This window comes from Miniopterus natalensis, chromosome 7, assembly GCF_054644295.1.
Source record: "Miniopterus natalensis isolate mMinNat1 chromosome 7, mMinNat1.hap1, whole genome shotgun sequence".
NCBI classification, from domain to species: Eukaryota; Metazoa; Chordata; class Mammalia; order Chiroptera; family Miniopteridae; genus Miniopterus; species Miniopterus natalensis.
In genome coordinates this window covers 17,079,891-17,092,719 of record NC_142087.1, presented here as the reverse complement: position 1 = coordinate 17,092,719, position 12,829 = coordinate 17,079,891, and the positions used below count along the sequence as shown (strand labels likewise).

The following is a 12,829-nucleotide window of genomic DNA, read 5'->3' as shown; positions in this document are numbered from 1 at the left end:
TGGTGTGGGGAGATCAGCAGGGCTGACAGCAAAGGGCCCTAGCTCTCAGCCTGATCTGAGATTGAAAACAGGCATGTGTGGGTCAAACTGGCAGTTTTGAACTACCTGGTCTGCTGGGTAGATTCTAGAATTTATAGGTACAGGGTGTGGGGTGGGGCAGGGGCTACATCCTGCACCAGGACAGTGCTAGTGGGGATGAAGGGAAGTAGAAGAAACCAGATGGTGGGGATTGGTTTGATGGAGGGGAGAAGGTGCCATGTTTCTGGCTTGGTCATTTGGTGGTTGGCCAGGGTCCATGGCAGTGGCAGTGGGAAGCAGGGACCACAGATCTGTATGTACTTGGGAGCAGCAGCAGTGGGAGGCAGAGCACCTGGTTCGCAGACACTCCATCGTATCACCTTTTAGAACTTTGATTTGACAGATACACCAAAGACCAAGGGAACAGACGAGAAGACATTTGCTACATCTAAAACCAAAACAGGACTAAGATCTAGATATACAAAGCATTCTTGCAAACCAACACAAAGACGGTGACTGATAGAAAAGAGGCAAAGGCTGTGAACGGGAAGGGGGCCCCAAATGGTAACAGGGATGGCTGTAGATGCTCAAATACCTCAGAAATGAGAAATGCAACCCAACAGCAAGGTGGCACCTTCTGCTTGGTAGACTGGCAAAAATCAGAAGGATGTATGGATGACTGAGTGGGAGATGGGGGGGCCCTTGTGCACTGATACAGGGTGTGGAGACTGGCACAATCAAGACACCTCACCCTCTACCCGAGCAATGCTGTTTGTGGGGAATGAGTCGCTAAAGTTAAAAGGGGGACAGAAAGTGTACTGTGTGCCAGGACAGAACTCTGGGAAGCAGCCAAGTAACATATAGGGGTGCCTTGTACCAAACTGCATCCCTGCCCAACCCACATGGTACATGAGCCTTTGGGGCCCCCTCCCCAGTAGCCTGGGTATCCCCTGACGGTGGGGTCATGTCCAGAATCACCAGGTGAGGAGCAGGCAGGCCCCCAGTTGAACATCACCTGCCACCAAGGAGACAGCTCGGAGGAGTTCTGCCACTGGCACTTCCTGGGGAAACAATCCAGCGGGGCCTTGCAGGCAAGATGGGGGCAAAAGGTCAATGTAAAAGCCTCAGCAACAGGCACAAGGGGAAGAAACAAGGGTTAAACCCAGACCCCAGGCCATACTGTCAGAACTGAAGAACAGGGCCTGGAGGGGATATTCTCCAGGGCTGGCTGTGAGCAGAAGCCACAGCCTGGGAGTGACCCACCAGCACTAAGGACACTGTCTGTGGCCCCCCTGCTCCTACCCTGGCCTGCTGCTCACAGCAGACTTTTCTGAACATCCTCAGGGTTGGACACCTCCTCCTCACCAAACACCTGCAGGAAAGACAAGGGAGACATCCCTGGTCCCCCAAGTCCCTCCCAGAGAATGGCTTCACTAGGGCACAGTGAGGGTCTGGGGCCGCTGAGCCAGGCCTCCTGAGGCGCTTGGAGGCCCAGGCTGAATAGGGCATGTCAACCCAACTGGGGTCAAGGACACCATCCCTGTCCCTGCTGTAAAAATGAACTTGGCATTATAATCATAAGCCAACATTTAAGCTGCTCTAATGTATAACCCCACAAAGCAAAAGCACTAGACATCCTCTCAGCCTAGCCCCACCCCAGCAAACACCATGGAGACCAGGTGGGTGGGTGAGCAACATAGATGTGGCATGGAAAAGGTCAGCCCTTGATCTAAGACTTGAAGAACAAAAGGAAACATGTAACACTTCAGTTAGCAACGGCATGTGAACACCCTGGACACAGCTGCCCTTGTCCCAACAATGCCCCTCCCAACCACCTGAGGTTTCTTGCTTCTGCCAAAAGGGACTCAGGAGACAGACACCTGCCCAGAGCAGGTTTGAAAGTAGATACATCCAGTTTATCTTAGAGTGTCTTTCAGAATTTTTATTTGCCACATTTAAAAAACACTAAGACTGTTGATGTGATTTTCCCCCAAACCCTCAATCCTGCCAAGGCCCGTTTAACACCCAAGGTCCTTTCAGGATCTAAGGCCTGAAGGCTGTAGGAGAGACCACTGAATACCCAAGAGTAAGAAAATGGTGTCTCTTGCCCAAGTTCCTCCAAGCAGAGCCACCTGCTTCTCCAGACTGGTGAGGCTGGTCTGGTGGGGCTGTCAAATCTCAACACCCCCAGGAAGTAGTAACCCTGAAGGACATATTTGGTGGGGGGAGGGGGGGCAGGGGTTGCCTGCCTGATGGAGTTTGCAGGCTAGCCCTCCCCAGATCCTGGGCGAGCATGCTCATCACCGGTCCCAGAAGTCAGGCTGCCAAAGTACTCCTGCAGCTCACGCAGGGCCCGAGAGCGATGGGAGATGGCATTCTTCTCAGCTTTGGGCATCTCTGCGTACCTAAGGGAGGACAGATCAGGCAGAGTGTACACTCTCAACCCCGTTTCAAGGCCTAAAGCTCAAAGAGCCCCCAGGGCCACCAGCTCCTGGCAGCCAGTTAATTTTGTAAAAATCAGAACGTCTTAAATTCCCCTATTGTGGTTGAAACCCGTATTGATGAATGTGGAAGGATATTAACTTGCTCCAGTGTCCCCAAGTCATTAAGGGAAGCTGGGGACCGGGATGAGCTGCATGTTTGATCAGCTTTGTCATCTGTTGACAGGAAGCAGTGGGGCCTGACAGCAAACACAGCAGTCTCCTCTAGTGCGCTGTGGGGGGTGGGGGGCAGCTGGCCAGGGGCCTGTCCTCCATGCCAGGACTCCAGTGAGGTGAGAATCCCACACCCCAACGGTGGGCTTCAGATCTGTGCTGTCCAGTACGTGGCCCTTAGACATATGTGGTCATTTAAATTTAAACCAATTACAACTGGATAAAAAGAATTCTGGTTCCTCAGGCGCCCTAGCCACATTTAAATGCTCCACAGCCACTTGTGGCTAATTGCTACTGGACTGGATAGCGCAGATGCAGAACATTTCTGTCTCCAAAGAGCATTCTTGGGCAGTGCTCTTTCATGTTGCCCTCAGCCCTGTCTGGCTATTGGGAGGCCTCAAGCTATGCTCCCTAAGGGCCCCTCCAGCCTGGAAAGCCTGACTCCAATAATGGCCAACCCGTCCCATGTAAATGAGGAAATCAGTATGAAATACTGAGAACACTCAGCACTGTGGGGGTTTAATGTGATGCCCACCAACGGCTGCAAAAGTGTTAATATTTTTCAAAACTAGATGGGGGGAGTACGAAGACCATACCCCAAAACTGTCAAGTATATGCATAACAAGCCAAAATCAGAGAGGGGAAGCCACTCAAGTCACACAGCTACTCTGCTGTGAGCTGGCGCCCAAGCCCAGGTCTCCCAGCTACGCCTGGCTGCCTCCTCCACTGTGGACTGGGCCACCCAGATTCCTTGCATCCTCCCCAGCAGAGTTTCCTTCGGCTGGAACGGCACCCTCAGAGCCTGCCTCCACCCACATCCGCGTGCCTGCACACGGGTGGGGCGATGACCCAACACAGGCCATGGCTAGCCTGACCCCAAGAAACTGGGCTCCTTACGTTTGCTCATATCCATCAGGCTGAAAGCAGGGGTCCCAGCCAAAGTCCCGGCAGCCTCGCGGTGCCACAATCCGGCCCTGCCAGAGGAAAGGGGGACAGGTATGTCACTGAGTATGAAGGAGATTTACTAGGAGGAAAGCAGTAGCCAGCCTGAGTTTAGTTTATGGATTTGGTTAAACCCTATTTACTAAAAATTTATGGTTTCAAGGAGTCCATGATACCTGCAAATGTTTGCTAAACACTTAAAGTGCACAGCTCTCCCTTCACACACAGGGAAGAACCATGTACTTGATATCCCTGGAGCCACCCTCCCTCTCTACAGCTTTGACAAACTGTGACCTATTAAAGAAGAGATTCAACTGTGAGAAATTGACAGAAAACATTTTCTCCTAATAGGAAATTAAGGGCCCTGAACTTTGCAGACAAACCCTATGCCTGCTACTATTACTGCATTTCTCAAAATGCAAGGAAGGCTCTAACAATTAAGTGAAATAACATAATAGAAATTACTTAGCACAATGTTCAACATATAAATGAGCTCAATAAATACTGGCTGTAAGAGGCAAATCCCAACAGAAAAATGTTACAGAGAAAAAAATTGTAGCCTGGTGTCAAGAAATGTCATGTTGCCTGGTAGGGCGTGGCTCAGTGGCTGAGCATCGACCTAGGATCCAGGAGATCGCAGTTTGATTCCCAGTCACAGCACATGCCCAGGTTGTGAGCTCGATCCCCAGTCGGGGGCGTGTAGGAGGCAGCCAATCAATGACTCTCTCATCATTGATGTTTTTCTCTCTCTCTCTCCCTTCCTCTCTGAAATCAACAGACATTAAAAAAAAAAGAAGAAGAAATGTCATGCTGCCATGAAAGTAATAAAAGAAAAAACCTAATTTAAATAAGAGAGGTAGTAGAGGATGGGGATTAGCCACATAAGTCATTCAGACCAAAAACAAATTCTGCTTCTGCTAATAGGGAGACTGAGGCCAGTTACTGAACTACTCTGAACCACACCCAAGTAGCATGTTTTTTGAACATCTGCAGTGAGGCAGGTAGTGTTGTCAGCACTGGGGTTACAGCAGGCCTTGCCTCGCCCTCACAGAACGGATCTTAAGAAAACAGGCATCAAACTAGTAAACAAATTACCAAATGCCAAGTGCCTTAAAGGGAACAAACAGGGAGCAGAACTCAAGAACAGGATGGAATGACTTGGGAAGGCCTCAGGGATGGAGCAAGAGCATTCCAGGCAGCCCTGGCCGGTGTGGCTCAGTTAGGTGGAATGTTGTCCATGCACCAAAAGGTCATGGGTTTGATTCCTGGTCAGGGAACATGCCCAGGTTGCAGGTTTGATCCCTAGTCAGGGTGAGTACTGGAGGCAACCAATCAATGTTTCTCTCTCTCGCCCTTCCTCTTTCTAAAATAAAAATAAATTTAAAAAAGAACATTTCAGGGGGAGGATACAGCTAATGCCAAAGTCCCTGAGATGGGGAAGGGCACTGCTGAAAGGACATTGTGATTGGGTTCAGAGACCTCAGGTGAGAACATGAAGAGACAGGGACACCCTGGGTAAAATGGGGGCTGGGAAACAACAAAGTGCATGAAGCAGCCAAAGCTGGGGAGACAATAGGAAATGGTGGGGACTGCAGTAACCTGGCCCAGTCAACAGGGTCTGTGGTTGTTCAAACTTCTGATTGAGAGAACATTCCCATGTTCGTAGCAGTATCATTCACAATAGCCAAAATGTGGAAGCAATAAATGTCCCTCAACTGATAAATGGATAAAGAAAATGTGGCATATACATACAATAGAATATTATTCAGTCTTAAAAACTAATCAAATTCTATGCTACAACATGGATGATCCTCGAAGACATCATAGTAAGTAAAATCAACCAGCCACAAAAAAGACAATTCCACTTATATAAGGTGTCTGAAGTTGTCAAACTTAGAAACTGAGTTGCCAGGGGCTGGGGGAGGGGGGAAAAGGGGAGTTGTTCTATGAGTATAGTCTCAATTTTGTAAGACGAAAACATTCTAGAGATCTGCTGCACAATAGTGTGCACATCGTTAACGCTACTGTACTGTACACTTAAAAATGGTGAAGATGGCAATTTGTTATGTCTTTTTTACCACACACATCTAACCAGGCAGGGTAACACGACACCTCTGTGGTCGGCCCCTAGTGGCTCTCTGTGGGATAGGGTTTTGTGGGCTACAGTGGGACTCTTGGATTTTATCCTGAGCAGAAGCGATACAGCAGAGGACTGAAATGCCAGAAGGCACACTCTTGCCATAAAGTGGGAATATATGGGCCAGGGGCAGCCAGCTCAGAGGGTGGTATGGGCCCTGTGAGAAGCAGCTGAACCTCACAGGTAAGTGTTAAAGGGCAGCTGGGGAAGGAATGAGTTGGGGGAAGGTTCCATATGAACATGAAAAGTTGGAAAAGCTGTGAGATATTCAAGGGAAGCCTCAGTAGTTGAATAAGGGGACTAGAACTTGGAGAAGTCTGAGATGTAGATGTAGCTCTGGGAGTTGTGTTCTTATTTCTATATCTGCTTCTCAGGAAGGCATATAGTGCAGAGCTCTAGGTGCACGGTGCCTCAAAAGTTGTGAGCCATTGTGTGTTCCCCTCAAACAGCAGCCTGAGGGGGTCACACAGACTTCAGGATTGACAGCACTTCTACTTGTGGTGCCCAGGGGCAGATCTGGGCAAGGTCCTGGGAACTAACTATGGCCTGGGTGCCCTCCCAGCAGAAGGCCCTGGGCCGCTGGCTGGAGTCGCAGCGCCCTCTGGCGGCAGGTGGAGGAGTCAGCATGGGTACGCACCGAAGTCCGGCCCCTGAACAGGCGCACTGGTTCACTCGGGTCGCCAGTGCTCAAAGCGAATGTGCAGAGCGCATAGGCTGACTTGTCCTCAAACCCGGCCAGGAGCTGGTGGAGACCTGCGGACAGGTTCAATGAGAGCTCAGCGCAGTCTGTGCCAGCACCCACTCCCCAACCTGAGGCGCCGGATTGGGGGGGGGGGGGGGCATGTGACAAACTGGGAAGTTTATACATGTCATCAGATAGGCTTTGTGCTGATAAACCTGGAAGTTGAGTCATGAGGACATGGGGTTCATAACTCTATTCTACTACTGTACATGTTTAAATGCTCATTAATATAAAGTGTTTTTACAAGCACCTAAAGAGGGAACATTCTGGCCTGCAACTGTAAGTGACAGGGTATACATTGTTGGGGCCCAAGAGAGGAAGACCCCAACCCCCAGGCCAGGCCCCAGCTGGGGCAAGGACAGGCAAGCAGTCAGCAGGGCCAGTCTCAGCCAAAATCAACTGCAGTTCCTTTGTCCCTCAAATTCACAGCTCCCACCACCCCTTTCCCATCTACTCCTCCCACATCTCAGTGTTCCAGGGAGCCAGGTGTGCAGGGAAAGTGTGAGCTGCAGGTTATAGATGGAGAAACTGAGGTGAACGGAGAGGCTCCATGGTGGGGCTAGAACCTGGGATTCCTGGTTACTAGTTGGGCCCTCCCTTAGACCACCTGCGGATTCTCAATTCCCAACAGATCTAAAGGAAGAAATAAAGGGGATAATACCTTCAGGCTTTAACTTCTCTAGAAACCACTTTCTGCAAGACAAGCAAAGGTGAGTCAGACACCAAGAGAAGATGGATCTTCTAACCACTTTCTTCTCTAGGTTGTACCCCAGAGGAATTATAGCCACCTGGACAGCCAAGGGCCTAGCAAGATAACGGCATGTCTCTCCCTGGCCAGTGTGGTTCAGTTGGTTGGGCATCATCTGTGCACTGAAAGGTTGCAGGTTCAGTTCTGTCAGGGCATACGCCAGGTTGAGGGCTTGATCCCCAGTAGGGGGCATGCAAGAGGCAGCAGGTAGATGTATCTCTCTCACATTGATGTTTCTCTCTCTCCTTGTCTCCCTTCCTCTCTCTCTAAAAATCAATTTAAAAAATAATTTTTAAGTCTCAACTCAAAATGAAGACAAATCATCCAACAGGAAAAAGAAATTGGAGGCAAACAGGTAATGCGCAGAACAACAATTTAACAAAGCCTCAAGCTTACCGGTAATTAGGAAATGTAAAGTAAAACTGCATGTGATAACCTTCCACTCCCCACACTGCAAAATATGGAGCAATGCATACTGTAAGTATATATGGGTGCTACTGCCTTGGCAAACATATTGACAATCTAAATGTTAAATATATAAATATCCAAGACCCAGCAGCAGCACTGCTGTGCATTTGCCCCCCAACCAAAGAGAAGGGTATTCAAACTGGGGTATTGGTACCCTAGAGATACACAAGGACCTTCTGAAGGGGTCCAAGGCACTGGATAGTTTTAAGGAAATCCATTTTCAGATCTTGACCTCCTTATTTTCTTTCCTGAAATCGATCTGCCCATGAATGTACCTCTTCGGTGGGTGGGTTCCCCTTGCCCAACTCCACTTACACAGTCACATTCTCACACTTTACAAAAGAAAGGCATGCCTCTCCCCCATCTCTAATCCTTCCTCAGGATAATCGGAAATACTGGTATTGATGCCAAGACAGTGAATGAACCAAGATATCAGGTAACCAATTATTTCCAAGTTCAGATGGTTTTGTGGGCAGGGCCCTGCAAGGGGGTGGGGGAGCACTCACATGTAGGGGCCAGGGAGGCCCCCAAGGGCATTGAAGCACAGGCAGGTATCCTCCACCAGTACAGGCCCCTGCACCTGCAGCACAAGGAAATGAGAGACCTGAGACCTGCCACCAGCAACAGGCCCTGCTGCAGGCCTGAATTCCTAGGCCATCCAAGCTGAAGCCAGGCCCACAGCTGGTTTGCGATCTGCAGCAGCAGCATATAGAGATCCATCTGCTACTGGGATTAGCCCTTGGTTAATCTCTTATATTTCTTTTAGAGACAGGGACACCAAAGCCTTGGCAGGTTGTAAAGCTTGCTCCAGGCCTAGCAACAGAAAAGATGGGATTCACACTCAGGCAGCCTGACCCTTCAGAAAATGCTCTTTCTCAGTCTCACAGAGATGAGTGCAGGGGTGGATGTGTATGAAGAGAATGTAGGGGCTGGAATGTATGTATCTGAGAATTATAGAGAGAATTATGTATATAAGTGGTGGTCTGGGGAGATACTATGCAGTTAAAGTTGAGAAAGGCAGTATTTCAGGGTCAACATGAACTAACCCAGAACAGCTAGGACTGGGCAGGTCCCGGAGTCATAACAAACTGTGCCCATGTTACTGTTCTCTACTCATCCCCAGCAGGCACAGGCCCCAGGAGCCCCAGGAGCCACACAGAGCAAGCACCTCGCGAGCTGCCTCTTGACACTTCTGTATGGAAATCTCATCAGGCTCTCCCTGGTACTCTGGCACTTATGAGGAAAAAGACACAGAGTCAGGTCACCAGCAGACAGAGAAATCAAACTGACTTTTAAAAATAAAACAAAACAGAGACATACGGTCAATTTTCTTTGCCACCAAAGTACATGGAAACTTGTCTCCTAGAATCTGAATGACCTGTTCCAAAATGAAAGAACATTTATCACCATTTGTTAATGATTCCCCATTATTACACAAGCTGTCATCCAACATTCTCATCAGTTAACTCTCTTGTCAGTCCCCTATGGCTTATCAAGTCAGGCCCATGAGCCTCACCCCAGCAGGTCAGCTCCCTTGTCTCCCCAATCTCCTACTTCAGGTCTCTGTTCATGCTTACCATCCACCCAAAACACCCACTTCCCTTCTCAATGCTCCCAGAAACTCTCCCAATTTTCCTAGGCCAGGAATTCTCTATTAGGCGTTACCCAGAATCCAGGAGACCAGTGATCTTGGATGGCGGAAAAAGAAAACAATTTTTTTTAAATTAATTTTTTTTTTATTGAATTTATTGGGGTGGCTTGGTTAAAAAATATCTCTTTATTTTCAGTAACCCTAGCTTTGCATCTCTTTCAATTGTGAATATACAAAACCAAAGTAATATTAGAAGTTCCTGTGACCTGCTTTTTTTCCCCACTGATTTTTAGAGAGTGGGAGGGAGGGAAGGCAGGGGGAAGAAGGGGAGAAGGGGAAAAGAGGGGGAGAGAGAGAAACATCTCTGTGAAAGAGACACATTAACTGGTTGCCTCCCAAACACACCCCGACGCAGGGCGGGGATCGAACCTGTAACCCATGCCCTTGACAGGAAATCAAACCCATGACCCTTCGGTGTGCAGGCCAACACTCCAACCACTGAGCAACACCAGCCATGGCTCCTGTGACCTTTAAACCTATTAAAATCACAGATGCTGCCCTGGCCAGTGTGGGTCAGTTGGTTGGGCATCCTCCCATGCACTTTAAGGTTGTTAGTTTGATTCCTGGTCAGGGCATATGCCTGGGTTGCTGGCTCCATCCTTGATAGGGGGCATGCAGGAGGCAGTGATCACATCAATGCTTCTCTTTGTCTCCCCCTCTCCCTTCCTCTCTCTTTAAAAATCAGTTTTAAATAATCTTCTAACCAACTGCACTCAGCCAGGGCCAATATTCATTATTTTAAAATTATGATTAATTACACACACTGCTAGATTGAATCCTTTAATATGTTAATAAAGTAGATGTAACTGATCACACATACTTATATTTTGAGAACTGTACTTCAATAATTTCCTTTGTAATTCTATGTACTTTATTTTGCATATTTAAAAATATTTTCCAAAAAAAGGGTCTAGAAGCTTTATCTGTCTGCCAATGGGGTACCATGGGATGATGAAGTTAAGGCTCCCTGTTTTAGGTCACCTTCATTTTCTGCAGTGAGTCTCCTCTGGCCACTCCAGCTCCTTCTTCTAAATGTGGGAGGGCCATGTTCTCAGTTAGAGGCTGAGCTTAGTTTTGGGGTTTGGCACCCACCACCTTGCATAGGGCTCTGTTCAGGATGGTGCTGCCTGTCGGCTTGACTGGTCCGCCCTCAGGATCTCAAATCTTTTATCAGCATAGGGCTCTGGCTCCTGAGGTCACCTTGTCCTGGCACAGAAGTATCATCAGTCCCTATGCTGTGGACAGATGAAGCGTCCCCTTGTGACTGCACCCCACTGGTGTGCCTAAGATATATCTAGTGGTTGTCATCCTGATTTCCCACACACAACCCCACCTGCTTGGTCATGGCTGACTAAGCAGGGGCAAACCCTTGACCCAAGCAAGACCAATCAGAGCTAGTGTCTGGCAGAAGCCTCACTGCCTCCTCCACTAGGGGAAAAGGGATGACCATCTAGAGAGAACTACCAGGATAGGACTGCTCCTCAAGAGACTCCTCAAGTCCTGTGGGACACCATAACATTGTACTTCCAGAAGAGTGAAGTGTTTTATATGAGCTCTCTGGTGTCTCTGTTATTTGCAGCCAAAGACCTTTCATCAACCCCCAAAATCCTCACAGCTGGCTACAGAGTGCCTGTGGCCAGGAACTTTGGATCCACTGCTTCCTTCACTCCTCCTCTCAGCATCTGCATTTCAAAGATGCGGAAAGATAGTGGGGGAGGCTGAGGACCACATTTCGGGACCGTGGCAGGACGTGGACGGCTCAGTTTGGATGTCTGTCCCACGGCCTGCCCGGCCCCCGCCACCCGTGACGCAGCAGAGCGGTCTGGGTCGGATCCAGCAAGGGTGTCGGGATCCCGTTCTGAGGTGTAGCTCAATCAGCGACCTTCGGGAGAGGTGCTAAGGACCCCGCCACTCCTTCGGTTCCCACAACCTCTAAGCTCACAAGCCCTGTGTCCCGGGCCACCCCACTCCACGCGGTCAAACCCCTCCACAAACGCGGGGCCGACCCTCCACGCCCCCTGCGGGACTCCTCCCGCGTGCTTCCGGTGCCTGGAAGCCCCTTCCCCGCCCCGTCCACAGCCTACCCGGCCACACTCCACCCGCCCAGCCGCCTCCTAGCAGGCCTCCCACACCCTGCCAGCACCTCCTCCAGCTTCTTGGCGTTGCCCGTAACAAACACGACCTTCTTCCCGGCCAAGGAGGCCGCCATGGCGATACCCGGCGCCTCGCAGCCCCACCGGAAGCCCCTCTTCCGGGTAGACGCACTTCCGGCTGGCGGCGGAAGGGGGCGGCCGGGTGGCCGGCCAGTGATTCAGGGGAAGACGGCCGGAGATCCAGCTGCACGCCTGGGCAGCGGCGGCAGCCTCAGTGCTTCACGGCCTCACGGGGAAAGGGGACAAGGCCGCGCTGGGCGCCCGGAGCCCTTGCTCAGTCCCCGGGGAGCAGGGGGCCCCCTCTCCGGATGAGCAGCCCGGGGCGCCCGCGCTACGAGGGAGGATCGTGGCGCGGTCCCGGCTCCCCGAAGCAGCGGTCTTCCCGAGCGGAGGTTGACCGCTCCGAGGTCAGTCTCTCCCACCGAGGACGCTATCTGCGGGGACCAGGAGAGACCATTCCAGCCAGCGGCCCGCCGCCGCTTTCGCCCCTTGCTGAAACTTGGGCACCAAGCGAAGCCAAGAGCTCCCTCCTCTCCACCTCGAGGCCGCTTGTAAGCGGGCACCTGCGAGGCTGCCTCTGGGAACTGTCTCTTTCTGGACAAGGGCTCCCAAGCCCGGTTCTTTATCCTGACATCACCTTCAGCCCCGGTCCTGGAGCTCCTCCTTGTCTGCCAGCCCTGAACTACTTGACTGTGACTTTAAACTTGGCATAGTCTAAAGCAAGCCCGGTCTTTCCACCCATCTTCCAGGCTTGGGACTTAAGTATTTTGATTCCCTCATCCATCTAGCCTCCCAAATTCATCATCCCTTCCCAATATTCACGTCTCAGACAGATCTTTGCATCCTGAACACAGCAAAGAATAGAATGTGCCCCAGCAGACCCACCTGGGCCACAGGCCTTAACCCACTGCTTACTCCCCCATTGAGCAGCTCACCTGTCTCCCTCCTCCAGGGACTCAGTAACTAAGGGTAACAGCAAGGGCAGATTTAGGGCCACCTCTACTGGAGAAGCAACTTCTATCAGAAGAGTACTAGTACTCTGGAGGTCTGTCAGTGCCTGGATGAGTTATTTTGCTTAATGTTAATGACCTCTGATAATCTTGATTTTTTTTTTTTTTAGACCCCAGAATTTGTCCTTATGGAGTAGTATTTAAAATTCCATGCTCTCTAAAAACTGCTCAATGACCATAGCGTTAGTATCACACAGGCTAAAAGTCATTACTGTGTTCTGGGGCAGGTCCTGAAGTTTCTGAGTCAGCACTCTTTCCACAATGTGATTTGTGAAGCTCCTTGGAGTTGATTTGGGAAGTATTCAG

At 50.3% G+C, this 12,829-nt stretch overlaps 1 protein-coding gene across 2 annotated transcripts; it reads right to left on the bottom strand.

Annotated features, from left to right (window-relative positions):
- Positions 1-1,871: 1,871 nt before the first annotated feature.
- ITPA (inosine triphosphatase) lies at positions 1,872-11,602 on the bottom strand. 2 transcript variants are annotated; one of them, XM_016212085.2, is made up of 8 exons: positions 11,504-11,602; positions 9,030-9,087; positions 8,878-8,942; positions 8,216-8,289; positions 7,155-7,186; positions 6,389-6,504; positions 3,570-3,646; positions 1,872-2,423 (listed from the first exon to the last, which is right to left on the bottom strand). In XM_016212085.2, the coding sequence occupies exons 1-8, from the start codon at positions 11,567-11,569 to the stop codon at positions 2,285-2,287; spliced, it is 627 nt and encodes a 208-aa protein (XP_016067571.1). In that variant the 5' UTR covers positions 11,570-11,602; the 3' UTR covers positions 1,872-2,284. The 2 variants fall into 2 exon arrangements, with proteins under 2 accessions (XP_016067571.1, XP_016067570.1); XM_016212084.2 differs by lacking the exon at positions 11,504-11,602 and having other exon boundaries at positions 9,030-9,198.
- Positions 11,603-12,829: the final 1,227 nt, after the last annotated feature.